This window comes from Bemisia tabaci, chromosome 8, assembly GCF_918797505.1.
Source record: "Bemisia tabaci chromosome 8, PGI_BMITA_v3".
NCBI lineage: Eukaryota > Metazoa > Arthropoda > Insecta > Hemiptera > Aleyrodidae > Bemisia > Bemisia tabaci.
Genome location: NC_092800.1, coordinates 31,243,670 through 31,258,207, shown reverse-complemented (window position 1 = coordinate 31,258,207; position 14,538 = coordinate 31,243,670). Strand labels below are relative to the sequence as shown.

General features: G+C 35.7%; 1 protein-coding gene across 1 annotated transcript; it reads right to left on the bottom strand.

The window, feature by feature from the left end:
* Nucleotides 1-59: 59 nt before the first annotated feature.
* casp (Fas associated factor casp) lies at nt 60-14,299 on the bottom strand. Its single transcript, XM_019048398.2, has 14 exons — nt 14,054-14,299; nt 12,621-12,689; nt 11,951-12,215; nt 11,161-11,338; nt 9,565-9,850; nt 8,415-8,541; nt 8,014-8,159; nt 6,980-7,134; nt 6,333-6,469; nt 5,464-5,626; nt 4,049-4,145; nt 2,787-2,924; nt 1,797-1,874; nt 60-722 (listed from the first exon to the last, which is right to left on the bottom strand). Exons 1-14 carry the CDS (start codon nt 14,099-14,101, stop codon nt 642-644), a joined length of 1,968 nt encoding a protein of 655 aa, XP_018903943.2. The 5' UTR covers nt 14,102-14,299; the 3' UTR covers nt 60-641.
* Between the last annotated feature and the right edge of the window lie 239 nt (nt 14,300-14,538).

Here is a 14,538-nt window from a genome sequence, read left to right as displayed (position 1 = left end):
CTCTTTTTTTTTGGAATTTAATTAGGTATCAAGGAGAAAAAAAAGAGATTAACTTTGAATTCCATGAACATACAGAACCATACATCTGTCAAGAATACTTATTTCAATCCAATATTTGCAATGGCCATTATTTGGTAAACAAACAAGAAAAGAAGAAAAAAAAAACAAAATATGACAGTACATAAAAACTTGTCTACCCTTATCGTTGGCAGGCAATGAAAATAAAATTAAAGAAAATCAATAAATCAACAATTGAATCAAATTTTAGTAGCAATCGACAGTTATTAGTTATGCTCGAATTCAGTTCAATTATATAAAAGTATAAAAATGCAAGCCACCAAAACTAGGATTTTGAAAATATAATTTAAGAAAAGGTGACAAACAAAATTTTTGACTAAAAAGAAAAATTCATTCGGTTTTAAGGTTGTTCAGTACAGATTAGCTGTTACGGACCGTATTAAAAACTGTGTACAATTCAAATTATTTACAGACCAGTTGCAATGAAAACACGACAGTATTTTTAGTTTACAAATATGATAACAATATTAAATTGACAAATTTTTACCGTAGTACGGACAATCATATTGTATTTTTGTCAATAATTATGTTTGCAAAAGATTCAGTTGAAATGATGTCTTACTTTATCTTTCCTCCAAAATGACTGTTTCTTGAGGGTAGAGTTTCAGCTCTTGCAAGGTTTCTTCACTATCTAAACTGGTGAGCTGAAAAATCAAAGTGAAAAAATGTTACAGGCTAGCATAATAGGGGAGCACGAATGGAATGAAGTGATTTCAGTTATCATTTAATCAAAGGACTGCGCACACTATACCAAGAAATTTTTGCCAGCTAAATCTCGACATTTTTTGTAATGATGATCCTTACTATCTCCTGAGCATGATGACCTATTCAAATCGAACTTCCTGTGGTCCTATGCGAGTCAAGAAAAGCCGAGTTGAGAATTGAATTTTTCGGTCTTCTTCCATGCGTTTCCTGATGGAGATGTAGGAGTGTTATTGTAACATGTTGACGCTGCACCTCGCACACTATTGTCATTTAGAGGATTTAATTAGATCCATCTGTTTCATTTTCCCAGCCAGTGAAGAGACAAAAGCTCTCTTCGATCAGATGTTGGAATATTTCTTCTCGAGAATACATACAAAAATGTAGAAAAATTTACTTTCTAACCCTGCTCCTCTCATGATTAAAAATCATTATCTCTCTCACAATCTCCGCCCATAAAAAGTTTTGCTTTAACAGCTCATCAGGCTCCCGAGGTTGTAAGGAACATAATTTCAAATAGTGGCGATCAGTAGCAGGCATAAACTTTTCTTGTATTATGCGCATAGTCCTTTGGGACAGCTTAACAGGAAGAAAATATTGAATTGAGGTAATATGATTTCCTTACAAACCGTATTTCCTTGTCCATCTCAATGCACAATTGGTAATGAAATTACTACAGTAATACTTTTTCTTTGTATCTGAAATATTAGCTGTTGGGTGGGTCGAATCAGAACTTTTTTGTCGTTTTTATCATACTGGCAAAAAGTGAGCTTCAAATTTTATAAAACTGATGTGCATAAACTTCCTGCCCTCTCTGCCACCACCCTTGACGTAAATTGGGCACCTTCAGGGATGGTCAGTTTGAGAATAAGAGTAGAGTCCAAATGAACATATTTCAAAGATTTAAGCATCAATCCGCAACACAATTTTTGAATTGCGGCTCTATCAACGAAGGTTTCAACCGTTTCGGCATACAGAGAAAGGAGCTTAGTTGATGGAATGGATTCATAACTTACATCTCTCCGGGGCCAACTAGATATGACTTTAAATTCTTCTTGAGGGAAACCTTTGACAACCAGAAAATTCAACAGAGCCTGAAAAATTAGATGGAATAATGGTAAAATGGAATTAAAAGAAACTTATTAAAATACTAATTAAGAGCATAGCAATTTAGAGCACATAAATTGATTAAATGTTTAATTTTGTAAAATAAGTATATTTTTATGAATAAGGTCTCTTTAAACAACGAAGTAAATTTGATATATTCAATAATTCAATTCATATAAATCAAATATTCAATAATTTAAAAATGGATTTTCACATATTCAGAAATTGGATGGATTTCTTCTTTGTCAGAATCGTAAGATTTCCATTATGGTTGCCCAACAAATTATTCGATGACTCATCGAACATAGGAAAAGCTGGTAGGGTGCTTGGCTTTTAATTTTTTATTATTTAAATTTAGACTCTATTTTGCAATTAGGAACTAACATTTCTGGCTCAGTTTAACAACGACATATGTGCCATTATTTTCCCTATAGACATCTATTTTTAACGGATGAATCAGAAATTGTAGTTCCTGATTGCAAAATGTAGTACATTTATTCACAGCCATTTATGATGGGAATGTTGTTGGGTTTAACAATCCGTCCATACATCAACACTGTTCAGTAGAGTCAAAACATTGCTTCTGCGTTTTCTTGAAGTTGAGTGAGATATCCGTTACAGTGGCTTGTTTTTGGATCCGTTTAGCCGCATGAATACACAGCATTTTACTCAGAGTGATGATTAGAACCAAAATGACCCTTGATTATTTTTCTTAAATTTAACCGCTCCAAGACCTCTTGTCAGATAATGCGACTAGAGTGCCTTCAAAGGAATTTTTTTTAGTTCAGACATAATAACCACTGTGGCAATCATAAAATTCATTGTAAAAAGTTGTAGGTTTTTTTCTTACAGGATATTAAAAACACAATAAACAACACAGCAAATGACACTACACTGACCTTCAATTTATCACTAGTGTAAAATTTTCTTTCTATACTCTCTCCTTTTGGTAATCTAAAGCGAATTTTGGTAATGCCTACAGTTTCACCTTCCTCAGGTTCTTTGGGTAACTGTTTTTCTACTTCCCGCCTCTGAGCCTAAAAAGAAAGAAGGACAAACATTAATTGCCTTGACAAAGAACAACATTATACAATTATATTAGAAATACGGCCTTAAAATATGTGATGCCAAGCCATCCTAAAACAGACGAATAATTTTTGTTTTTTCGAATTCAACAATCAAAGAGATTTTAACAGTTAAATCGAGCAGTTTTAATAGAAATCTACCTGACTTGTCTAATGTTCTCTCATTTTTTGTTTCATTGACAGATAACTAAACAACTTAAAGTTGAGAGACTTTTTGTGAATTGTCCATGGATTCTCATAAATTTCAAGTCAGAATGTAGCTCTAATTTCTGTTAAGAGAATGCATCACAAGAGAAAATCAGGCAACATCAGATTAAGTTAAGCTGATTTTGGTTCAATCATAAAATTTGGAAAATGCTCGATCATATCGTCATTTGTTGATGTAAGACAGTTTAATGGGGAAAGAAATCCCTGAGCCAATAGTCACATAACGAACAGAAATAGTGGAAAAGTTCACTGCAATTGACTAAATGAACATTTTCAGTAGTATTCCTCAGTTTTTTTTCAAATGATATTGACGTATGAAAACTGAGTTTAAAGTTATGCATTTTAGGCTCCCACTCGGAAGTGTATAGCCAAGAAAACCTAGAAGGAGTCGGAAAATGTCCTTGTTGCTGCCACAGTCCCTCTGCCATAGTTCATGATCTGTGCAGTTGTGCACTAATAACTGTTGCATGGACAATGGATCTCCGAGGAGAAAACGTGCAATCGGAATTGGTGCTGCGCCAGATGGAATATTTCCAAACACCAGGTTGACTTTCTCGGAGATGCTTTGGTTTGAATGAGAACACACAATTCGCAACTTCGAACTCGCCTTTTGTGAGTTGACATGGTCCGTGAGAACCCAAGAACGGTCCTGTAAACTGAATGCACTCTCTACTTTTTAAAAATGGAGAAATTATTAATTATTAAAGATTATTAAGACTGGTTGGAGCCCTTTTTCAAAGTTCACGCTGAGTTAAATCCATGAAAAAGCTGTAGTCACAACTTAACTTTTAATTGTTGGGTAAACCTATAATAATAAGTAATATAGGTAGACAATAGAAAAGAGGTATACAATTTTTAAACATCCATACCTGTTTTCTGGCTTCTGTTTCTTGCCTCTCGTTTTCGAGTCTTTCTTTTTCTAGCCGTTCAGTGAGTTCTTGCTGTTTCCTGGCCTCCTCTTTGGCTCTAATAGTGCAAAATAGAAGAATGAATAATTAATAAAATTTGATTAATCCATTATAGGAGAAAATTTAGAGACCTCTAAAAATATTAGTTGAAATATCTACAACGTATGATAAAACCACTTTACGTAACTTGAGTTGTTTACACTACTGAGTAAATTACAATAATTTTTTATTTTGACTCGTGACAATTTCGCATAGAGTACACAGAGTCGTAATGTAAATGGGAGAGCTGGCGCCTTGTTCTGCTTGACGAGTTCCAAGCCCGGTGTGCGGGTCACTTTTTCGATACATATTTGATCCAAAATGATTTCATGACTGGGTCCATGTGTATCGCAAACAAACAAATGTTTATTGAAAAAGTGACCCAGCACCACACAGGAGTCTCGGAATTCGGGACCTGGAAATTGCTTAAAAGTGGTACCATCTCTCCCACTTACATTACAACTCTGTATACTCTACGAAATTCTAACACACTTACAAAATTCAGATCACTAACATTAGATGAGTTTTGATAAAAAGTTAATGCAATCTGCGAACTAATCTGCAACGTACTTAGGTTCTCCATAGTTGGCTCTTGGAACAATCAGGAACCTTGTATTTTGGCAAAAATATATGGTCTTATTTTTCAAGCACAAAAATTTGCAGGAAATTTACTTGAAAATTGGCTATTTCTCTAAAAAGGGGGATTTTTCAGCTTTCAGTGAAGTAAAGTAAATTTCAACTATTTGAGTATTTCTCTTTTAAACTGGCCAATGTTAAACCTTCTTCTGCACTTATTGTTGTATGAGACCTCAGTTTCTTTTCTTTATTTACTTTGGCTTTACTTACCCTGCAGAAGAAGCTCAAATTTGATGGTCACAGCCAAGAGTACGACAATTCAGCCATGAATCAATTTTCTGTACACTTAAAATACCCGCAAGAGGATAATCCTGAGCTTTCAGTTCTATTCTCATATCCCTGCAGTCCCTACTCAAGAATCAGCCCCATGCAACCACTCCTTGAGAACTCGGATCGCCAAGCCGGGAATCGAACGTCGGACCTCCTGATCATAGAGCCAATGCTATAACCATTACACCACAGGAGGCCGACATGAGAAAGAGAAATGGAACAGCAAGAACTAAGAAAAAAATCCTGTAAATGGCAAAGTTCTGCTGATCAGGCCTCTGGGAAATCAAGCTTATTCATACTGTACATTCTGTACCATCAAATTCAGTGCATAGATTTTTAAGAAAAACTCTTGTTTTAAATACACTTCACTAGAAAAAATATTCAAGTAGACATAGAACTCTTTAAATCCAAGTGATGACAGAAAGCTTTACCTATCCATTTCTAAGGACTGTTGATAGGCTTGATCTTGTTCTGTTTTTATCATTTCCCTCGCATTTCTCTCTTCCTCTTCACGTGCTTCTTTTCGCTGATGTTCGGAGAACAAGTCCACTGCCTGAATCAAACTTGTAAGCAGTTCATTGACTCCTACGTTACCTGTGTAAAAACCGAGACAAGTTACTTCACCAATTTACAAACACCAGAATTCAAATGTTGGGAAAAAAATTGGGAGCCATCTTGGCTAGAGTGAAAGATATTTAGGGACCAAAATGGCTTTCCTACAATAATATATAATAAATATTGAATGAATTATAATTGATTTCAGAAGTTTGAAATCTGATTGAATAATCAGATGCCAACTTTGGGCGTAACTTTAATTATTTAAGCGCGAAATATTTAGGCGCATTTTGCAAATGGCACTCGTCCGATACGAACACTTCAAAACACTAAAGACAAAGTATTAATTGCATACCTCGATTTTTTAAATTAGGGCCCCCCTGTTAATACCCCCCACAGACAGCTATGATGGCTTCAAGATGAAGAAATTTGGATTCCTTGGGGACAATAATTGTTAGTTCCTGCCGATCCTGACCTCAGCAAACTTGGAATAAGCCAGGAAAAAATCTGGAGTGGGTAGACTGGATCACCCTGTATATGCTTCAGTAAATATAGTGCCAAGTTGTTACCTTAACATTTGTTTTAGAACGTTGCTACGAAACAGCACTTCTATTACGGTATTATTACCACTACTGACATAATTTGAAGTCATATTCATTAAAAATATCATTCCACCTTCTTAAAGCCTTGAATTTGAATAAAAGAAGTACAATTCTTTTCTGAGAAAAAGCTGAATTTTACTAACCATGAACAACTGTGAATATCTCAATATTAGAACGCATTCTCATGATTATAAGTAATGCAGGCAGTCTTTCAACCTCCATATTCCGAATGGTGTGGGCAGCCATCGTGCCTAGACTATTCGTTACAGATGTGAGGAACCTAGGAAACACACATCAGATGAAATTAAAATTCAAAGGAAAAATTTACATCAAAGGGAAGAATAAGATAGTAAAAAGAATAGAATGATAGACTGATTTAGTAGTTACGCCATTCTTGCGATATTCCTCATATCAATGTGAAATGCTTCCAACCACAAAAATGGAACATGATCAACCTCAAACTGAATTCTGTATGCCGTTAAATGTGTAAGTGTGGAATTCATTCCTTTCTTAAAGTGAAATTTTGTTGTCACAAGTTGTTGACTCAACGAAAATACGGAGTTCAAGGGACTGGACAATTTCTTTGCTACAGAGAAATTTTCATTGTAATATAAATCTTCATAGAGAGAGCATTGAAGTCTAAAAATCCTTGTCATTATTCTTCTTTTTTTTTTGCTGATTTACATAATAATATACAACGTTTTTGCTTACGCAAAGGGGAGGAAAAGTTTCTTTTAGAGACATAATATTTGGTTCAACTTGATATAGTTTGAGTGAGTAGGAATCTTACTTATTTCTATTTGACTCGTAGGTGAGGTCCCAACCCCAAACAATGAAATTATCCTTTAAAAACTGCAGGACTGAATCAAAACACAGCAGCTGGGTGCAGAAGACATTAGTGAGGACGCTACCCTCATGATGAAGGTAAACTGCTAATAATTTCCGCTGAAAGCAAAAGAGATATGTTATTAGGACAAAGAATTGCATGATGAGAAACCTAAGTAGGATTCTATAAGGTCCCTGCCTATGTGTTCTGGTACAATGGGTCTATTGCAGAAAAAAAAATACAGCATAGAGAATAGATTTTTCAAACTTATAAGACACAAATATCTTGATCAGTAGATTGAAAAACTCTAGAGTACACTCCTCGACCAATATTTGCCCAGTTTGCACAAGATCAAATTTTTTGCCTCCATGGGCACTTTTTTTCATTAATGGCAACCAGGTTTGCTGCTGATGTGAGAAACCTTAATTTAAATATATACGAAATCTCAATATTGTCATCAATCTTTCAGCTTGAAATCAGCTGTTTGTAGCAGCATTTACCTCTTTATTCAAAAAAGAGGGCAAATTTGCAAGTGTCTAAAACAGCTAAAATCATATGCAGGAAAAAGTGATGATAGTTTATGACATTGTTTACATATGGCGTTTAGTCAGGTTTTCTTTCAGTAAAAAAAAGCTAGTAAATTAAATTAAGGTAAAATCCTCCTACCGCGCCATCAACAAAATCCCATAAATTGACCTTCTTCTATAAAAAAGTAAAATTTTACGAAGCAAACATGTAAAAATTGACGCTCCTGAATGAAAAAACAACAACACAAAAGCTGCATAATTTTGGTGACATCACATGTACATACATCTTCGCATCAAATGATTATTTGTTTAGCCTCCTTCATGAATCTAAGAACTATCATAAACAAAAATTGATGTTATCAAAAGTTAGGAAAAAGAAGGTGACGTAAACGGTGGCTAAATAAAACTATTTGCTCAAGCAGAATGATTCTCATCTAAAGAACTGCGTATTAATTCTGACCCGTAACTCACCTCTTTAGCAGGCTTGAAACAAGCTTCCCGGATAGCTTCATCTAGAGTGCTGGGATAGAAGTCAGGATGATTGGATCCATATCTATTCCTGAATTCATCAGCAAAATGTGCACAGCCAGCGGTTTCATCTTCTACATTGTTAGGGACTGGAAGAAAGAGGAAATAAGTTCATACTTCATCTACTACATTTTATCCTTTATCAAAAATTGAAAGCGTTGAAAAACAATGCAAGATAGTTGAAATTTTTAGTTGAATCGAAAATGACATTACCATTACAATGAATCCAGTTAACAGAAAATACATGGTGAAAAGCATCAAGCTTTTCCAGAAGTCACTGAGGTGTTAGAAAAGATGAATGTTACTCTTAGGAGAGCTTTTTTAGGAAATACTGAACAACTTACGGAGTGGTTGTAGCTTTTTTGAGGCAACATCATCGACAAACATTTCATCATCAACAGTGAATGATTCTGAGGCATCTTCAAATTCTTCGAAATCTTCTGAGCTGTCGGAGGGAATATCAACCACTATCTGTAAAACATTAAAATTCTTTGATAAAGGATGCTGCTTACAAACACTAATTGTATTAAGTACAAAATGCATGATGTTATACTGAAGGTAATTTGTCCCAAGTTCTTGCCATGGTTGCACTGGAGTGCGATACATCGCAACTATTAAGTCAAAAGCCTTGGCAGATTTGAGTTTAGAGACCATAAGAGGATTACAGCTGCTGCGCTATTTTCAACCAAAAAAATTACAAAATTCAGAGAAATGATGACAGGATTCTTCATAAAGAAAAATGTTGCATTTAGTATAGAGGTTGATTACTAAATCAAACCCGCTAGAAGAGGTTGGCCTAGTAAAACAGATTTTTCCTGCAAGCTAATGGGCCAGTTTTCAACTTTTTAGGCTTGTTGGATAGCTGAGACTGGTGGACACATTCCATTTTATCACATTCATTTATCATTGTTAGTTTTAGAAAAATAAGACCATGAATTTTACTTTTAGAACAACCCTTGTATTTAACACTCTGGCAACTCTAACCACAATATTGCTGTCTAATTGAGTTTTGACGTATAATTTCTAAGAATCTGTCTTGGAGATGTTTCAGGAAAAACTATAGACCGTATTCGATGACGGTTCGATGTATTGTTTGGTTCAAAACAATAGAACATAACTTCAAACCAAACTATTAGGATTTAAACTGGAAAAGCTAAATATGAGAAAATTCCTAACAATTTCACTTTGCATTGGCATTTGGTAGGTACTCAAAAGAATAAAACATCCGTTACAAAAGACCCGTTCCCTCCAATTTCTAAATTGACTTTTGAGGCTATGTTTATGTTTTGAACCAGTCGATATCCATACAATCTCACCTGTTTGATGTATCGAATATGATCTATTGAGGGTTTAAACTTCAGTCATACAGAATGGCAAGATGATTTTGGACAATTTGTGTCTCTTGCATATTAAAATTATTAATACATTTTGGAACTAAGTCTTAAAGGTTAGACAACGCTGATACATGGATAACTAAGACAGCAATTTCCTTACCCTTTTGCATTCTTTCCTTGGGGGGGCATCTGGCGATCTATTGACTGATAGTGGATGCTGAGGGTACATGATGCCTGAAAGCCCTAACTCAGTACTGTCATCTGTAAGCGATGAGGGCCATCCGGACCAAACTTGATGGCGGACGTGAATTGAAGTGATCGCTGCTACATCTTGCTTGATTTCCGAGATTAACTTTGTTCCAGGATACTTCAAACTATAGTCTTTTTTTGTTGTTTCATCGTGAACGTTCAGTGTGTAGAGCCGTTTCAACTTTTCTTCTTCGGAGCTGCTTGGAGCAAAGGAAAATGACAAAAAAACGCACCACTAGAGAAAACGGTTATTTAGGAAATTTAAAGTTCCGGGGACTTCAAGGTTTAGTTCACTCTTCCATAGCAGTAGAAAGTTGAGGAAGGTAGAAAGAAACATTTGGCATTGGGCAGTGGTACATACTTTGATTGGGATTGGAAGTACCAGATGCTCAATAATACAGGATACTTTGGGAGGAATTTATCAATAAATTTTCTGAAAATATTATTACCAGAAAATTGGAACATAAAGAGAACTATTCAGTTACAAAGCATTCCAAATTGAGTTTGGTACTTATTTCAACTCTGAAGATGACAATTTAGGCAAACAAGATGTTTGAATTGACATGTAAGGAAAACGTTAATTTTCACGTACGACATTATTTTGAGAATTTTCAATTGCCAATAAGTTTTGCACCAAATTTTGATAAGAAAGTACAGCCTTGTCTCCATGTGACGTTTCATGGGATTGTTCCAAGTTCAAATGAAATTACTAGGCTTTTCCTCCATTGAACAAAACAACAACATTTCTTCTTCTCTCTGAGTCGCTTTTAGGACTCCTTAAGGACTCTGCTTGGTAAGTACTGCAATTAGTATTGATAAACTCAATATTGATCCTAACTTCGCAAGTGAGATATTTCCCTGACAGAAATCCCATAAAACGTCCCGTGGAGACAAGGTCTAAAAGTTATAATACTCAAGTTCTAATTTTTCATGTGATTAACTTCCATATTGCATTTCTTCAGAGATTGCTTTTTAAATGGAATTATATAAAAAGACTGATACGAGTAAGTTATTTTGAGTCCAAAGTTTTTAGTCGGTATATTTACACAAGTTTTGTTTCATTTGGTGCAGGTAGTAATTATTTAGCTTTTCAGTGTTCCGGCTTCACCAGTACAAACTACGCCTATAAATGAGACCTTTGGTAACTAAAAACTCGGAGCTTGGCCAAACTAGGCGCCCAAAGCGGTCAGACACAATCCGTCGCTTATTTTTGAAGCAGAGATCCTACTTTACATTTTAACAGTTGATTTAATGTATTTGTGCTAAAAGAAACTATGTGCATAAGGTTTACATGGTTCCTTTTAGCATAAATCCATCTAATTTGCACCCTTCATAAAGATTCATTTGCCAAAAAGGGTGATGCATACACAAAAAATCATTTTGGCCTGTAAATTGTAATTTGTGGATGGTCCTTAAGACTTTGTCTTGCCAGCGGAGATAGCTCCTGAAATTTTATCCTAAGAAACAAACACTGGATATTAACCACCAAAAAATTATGATTACGTACCCTGTATTGAAGCCATTATTTTCTGAGTTCAGAGAGCTGACAAACAAGAAAGATTCATGGGGTATTTTCAATTTGGTCAATGTATCTGCATCTGATTGTGGTTCATTGGCCCATCCAGCCAATAACTGCTGACAAACTGGAACACCTGTTTTGCCGGCTATTAATGTCTTCACATCCCCTGAAACCGCATAAAGAAAATGACATATTAGTCACTAAAAGCCAGGTTAAAACTGAGAGAGTGCTGAAAAAGCTGTAAATTGAAGCCCTAACAAATTCCAGGGTCACCATCAAACAATTTCACTCCCACACAATTTATGAAACCGCTTATGGCAGCAAGCCTCCTGTTCCTCCAATTACAGTCATAGAAACAGCTCATAGCCCTGACCATATGAGCCATAATCTGGACATCTGTGCTCACTTTGCGTCCAACGATCACACAAGATGCATAAGGCATCACCTTACAGACATGCAGCCCGCCAGCTTGCTTTTCTAACAACTCTCCTTAGGGCCACCATTTGTCGAAGCACATCTCTCATGCGGTCATGATATGCTTTTCTTGGGGAGGGAGGGGGGGGGGGGAGCGAGGGTATAAACTTTGGGGACCACATTATATTCAACCTCAGTAATGTTTAAGATCCATTTTCACACTCCGAGTTCTTCCTATGATCTCTTGTAGAAATTTGAGAAAGCCACAAAATTTCAGATCAGCTGCACTAAAGAATGCTGCTAATGCATTTCAGGCTGATACAATAAAGCAAATGGAGAGAATGACAGTAGAACAGAAACTTACAGACGGTCAAATTTTCAGGTACAGAAAACTGAACGATTTCATCCAGGTGAGTTACAGTGAAATTAATACGCCGAGCTCTACTCTTGCATTGTGATGTGGATGGTGACTCGGCAAAATCAGAGGCAATTGTAATGGGTAGCTCAGTATTACTACTTGATGAGACTGGAGTTGGTGTGATTACAGATGTTTCTCCGTTAATCCGCTGTTCTACCATCTCGATGTCCGGACCAGCTTGTGCCTGTGCCATTGACTGGTTTACCGCAGTCTGTGAACATTTTAAAATGATTAGACACAACAGAAAAACAGAATGCATTCATACCATAGTTTCAATATCTTTTCGGATACTTTTACCCAATAGCGCATTTTTAGAGTTGCAAATTCATTCTTTCTGGCAAAAAATTGAAGCAAAAATTTTAGAGGCTTGCTGAAGGACGAGCCAAAAAACTGCAAAAAACTATTCTCAATAGGTGCTGCTGCCCATTTATTTCTATGCACTGATGCAACACATGTTAGGTACCTGCTACTCATTTTTTTTACCAAATTCTGAACTATGTGTGAGATGTAAAAGGACTACATAATTGCAGCTGATTTTGGCGAGGAAATTTCAACAACTCTAGTAGGTATGGCTATTTTTTCCCTTAAGGATGTAAATAAAGAAACTTCAACCTACCATTAAGTCCCAATTGGCAGCTTCCAACTGAGTGAAGGCCTCTGCAACATCTTCCACTCCAGTGCATGCCTGCAATCAGAAACAAGATAATCCACTTCTTTTATTGGATGGAAACCATACATGGCAAGTTTTCTGTGCTGACACAAACTTAAAATTTAGAGGGTTGTCAGAAAACATCGTATTTCCTTCACATAAGTAATATTCACAAGGTAAACTTACTACTAAATACCACAATAAAATGGATAGGATTCAGAAAAATGACATTTTCCGATAAGTCCACGGCTCTGACCCAACGTAACCTACGTACTTGAGACAATTTTACATCATACGTCCATCTTTTAATAAGCATAATTTCTAACTATTAGTTTCTATTTATTTATAAGTTCATCCTGATGAGTGTTTCCTTTTAATCTTCTTCCACATGATATTCATGATATTTAAATTCAACGAACACTTTTTTAACTATTTTCTGTTTTCTTACAATTTCTTTTAAGTGAGGCTGACTTCTAGGAGGTTTTTTCGGACAAGCAAATTACTAGGGTAGGACAAAATACAGTCAAAATCATAAAAACTTTTTTCTGCATCACTTGCTCAATTTTTATCACAATAATCAACACTCATGGTCTTGAAGTATTATCTTGCATGTACATAAGTATTGCTTAATGACACTTCGTTGGTGCTCAGACCTCAGTAACATATCTGACAAAGAAGTTTTGTACAAAGACCATGATAAGCGAGAAAATCAATTAAGTAACCTCCTAACTAAGAACTGAGGCCTTGAAAAAATTTCCCTCTGCTCAATTATGATGTACCTCAGCATTCAGATCTTGAAAAAGTTGATGTAACTGACGAGGAGGAAATTTGCAACGAATTGCACGTTGCATAAGATGCCCGGAGGGACTAGTCTGTAAACCTACATATTCTTGGAGATTTTTTCTTAGAGAATCTGATTAGACTATAGACATAATCAGTCAAAGAAAATTATCATATTCTATTTGTCTGAGCAACATTATGACTACAAACATAGGAGACTGAGAGGTAGAAGGTAAACAAAGGAAATGAGGAGATACCTAGGACAAATGATCCTTAAAAATTCAGTCCAAAAAAGCAGGAGGAACAAAGAAATACACTGTATTGCTACTCTTCAGAAAATTGTCTGGAAGTGGGCAAATGTCTGGAATCGAATATGATATACTCAGAGGACATAATTCAGCAAATAAAGAAGGACATCAAACAATAGAATAGTCTCAGTGCTAAGACAACACTTCATAATTTGGGGACTTGAACCACTTCTCTTGATGAAGGGCAATATCTGTTACTAACAATATTAGGGTCCTTTACCTTACTTACGCATCTTATGCATTACTATTCTGGAGAATTACCAAGTCAATGTGAAAAGGAAGTACATTGGAAATAGTGTTGATGAGACTTACCTGAAAGTTGGCTAATATGGTCTCTCTGTTCTCATCGGATTCTGACATTGTAATAGGGAATTGAAAACGATTACTGATTAAAACTTCTGGAACATAGTAATTCGTTCAATAACAAATACTTGCAGCCTGGCGTAAAAAGGGAGAAGAGAGTGATAGCCCTGAGATTTCACGAATGACACAAGCTAGAATTTGTTCTGATATGAGGAAAATTACAATGGATATAAAATTGAATGATTTTTGCTCCGTTCTTCTTCTTCTCGTTGTGATTGTTGATTATTCGGGGAGCCACATTCATCAGAGCCTAAGAGTAGGGGCGCGAAATTTGAACTGCCGCATTACTCATTTATTGTCCATCAATCCATCCTCATGCATCGAAAAGGAAACTTGGTGTTACAAATTTTCATCACTTTTCATTTGTAATGGGAGATGACAGTAAAATGACGGGCACATTAGTTTTCCAAAAGGAGTTATGGCATATTTTCCTC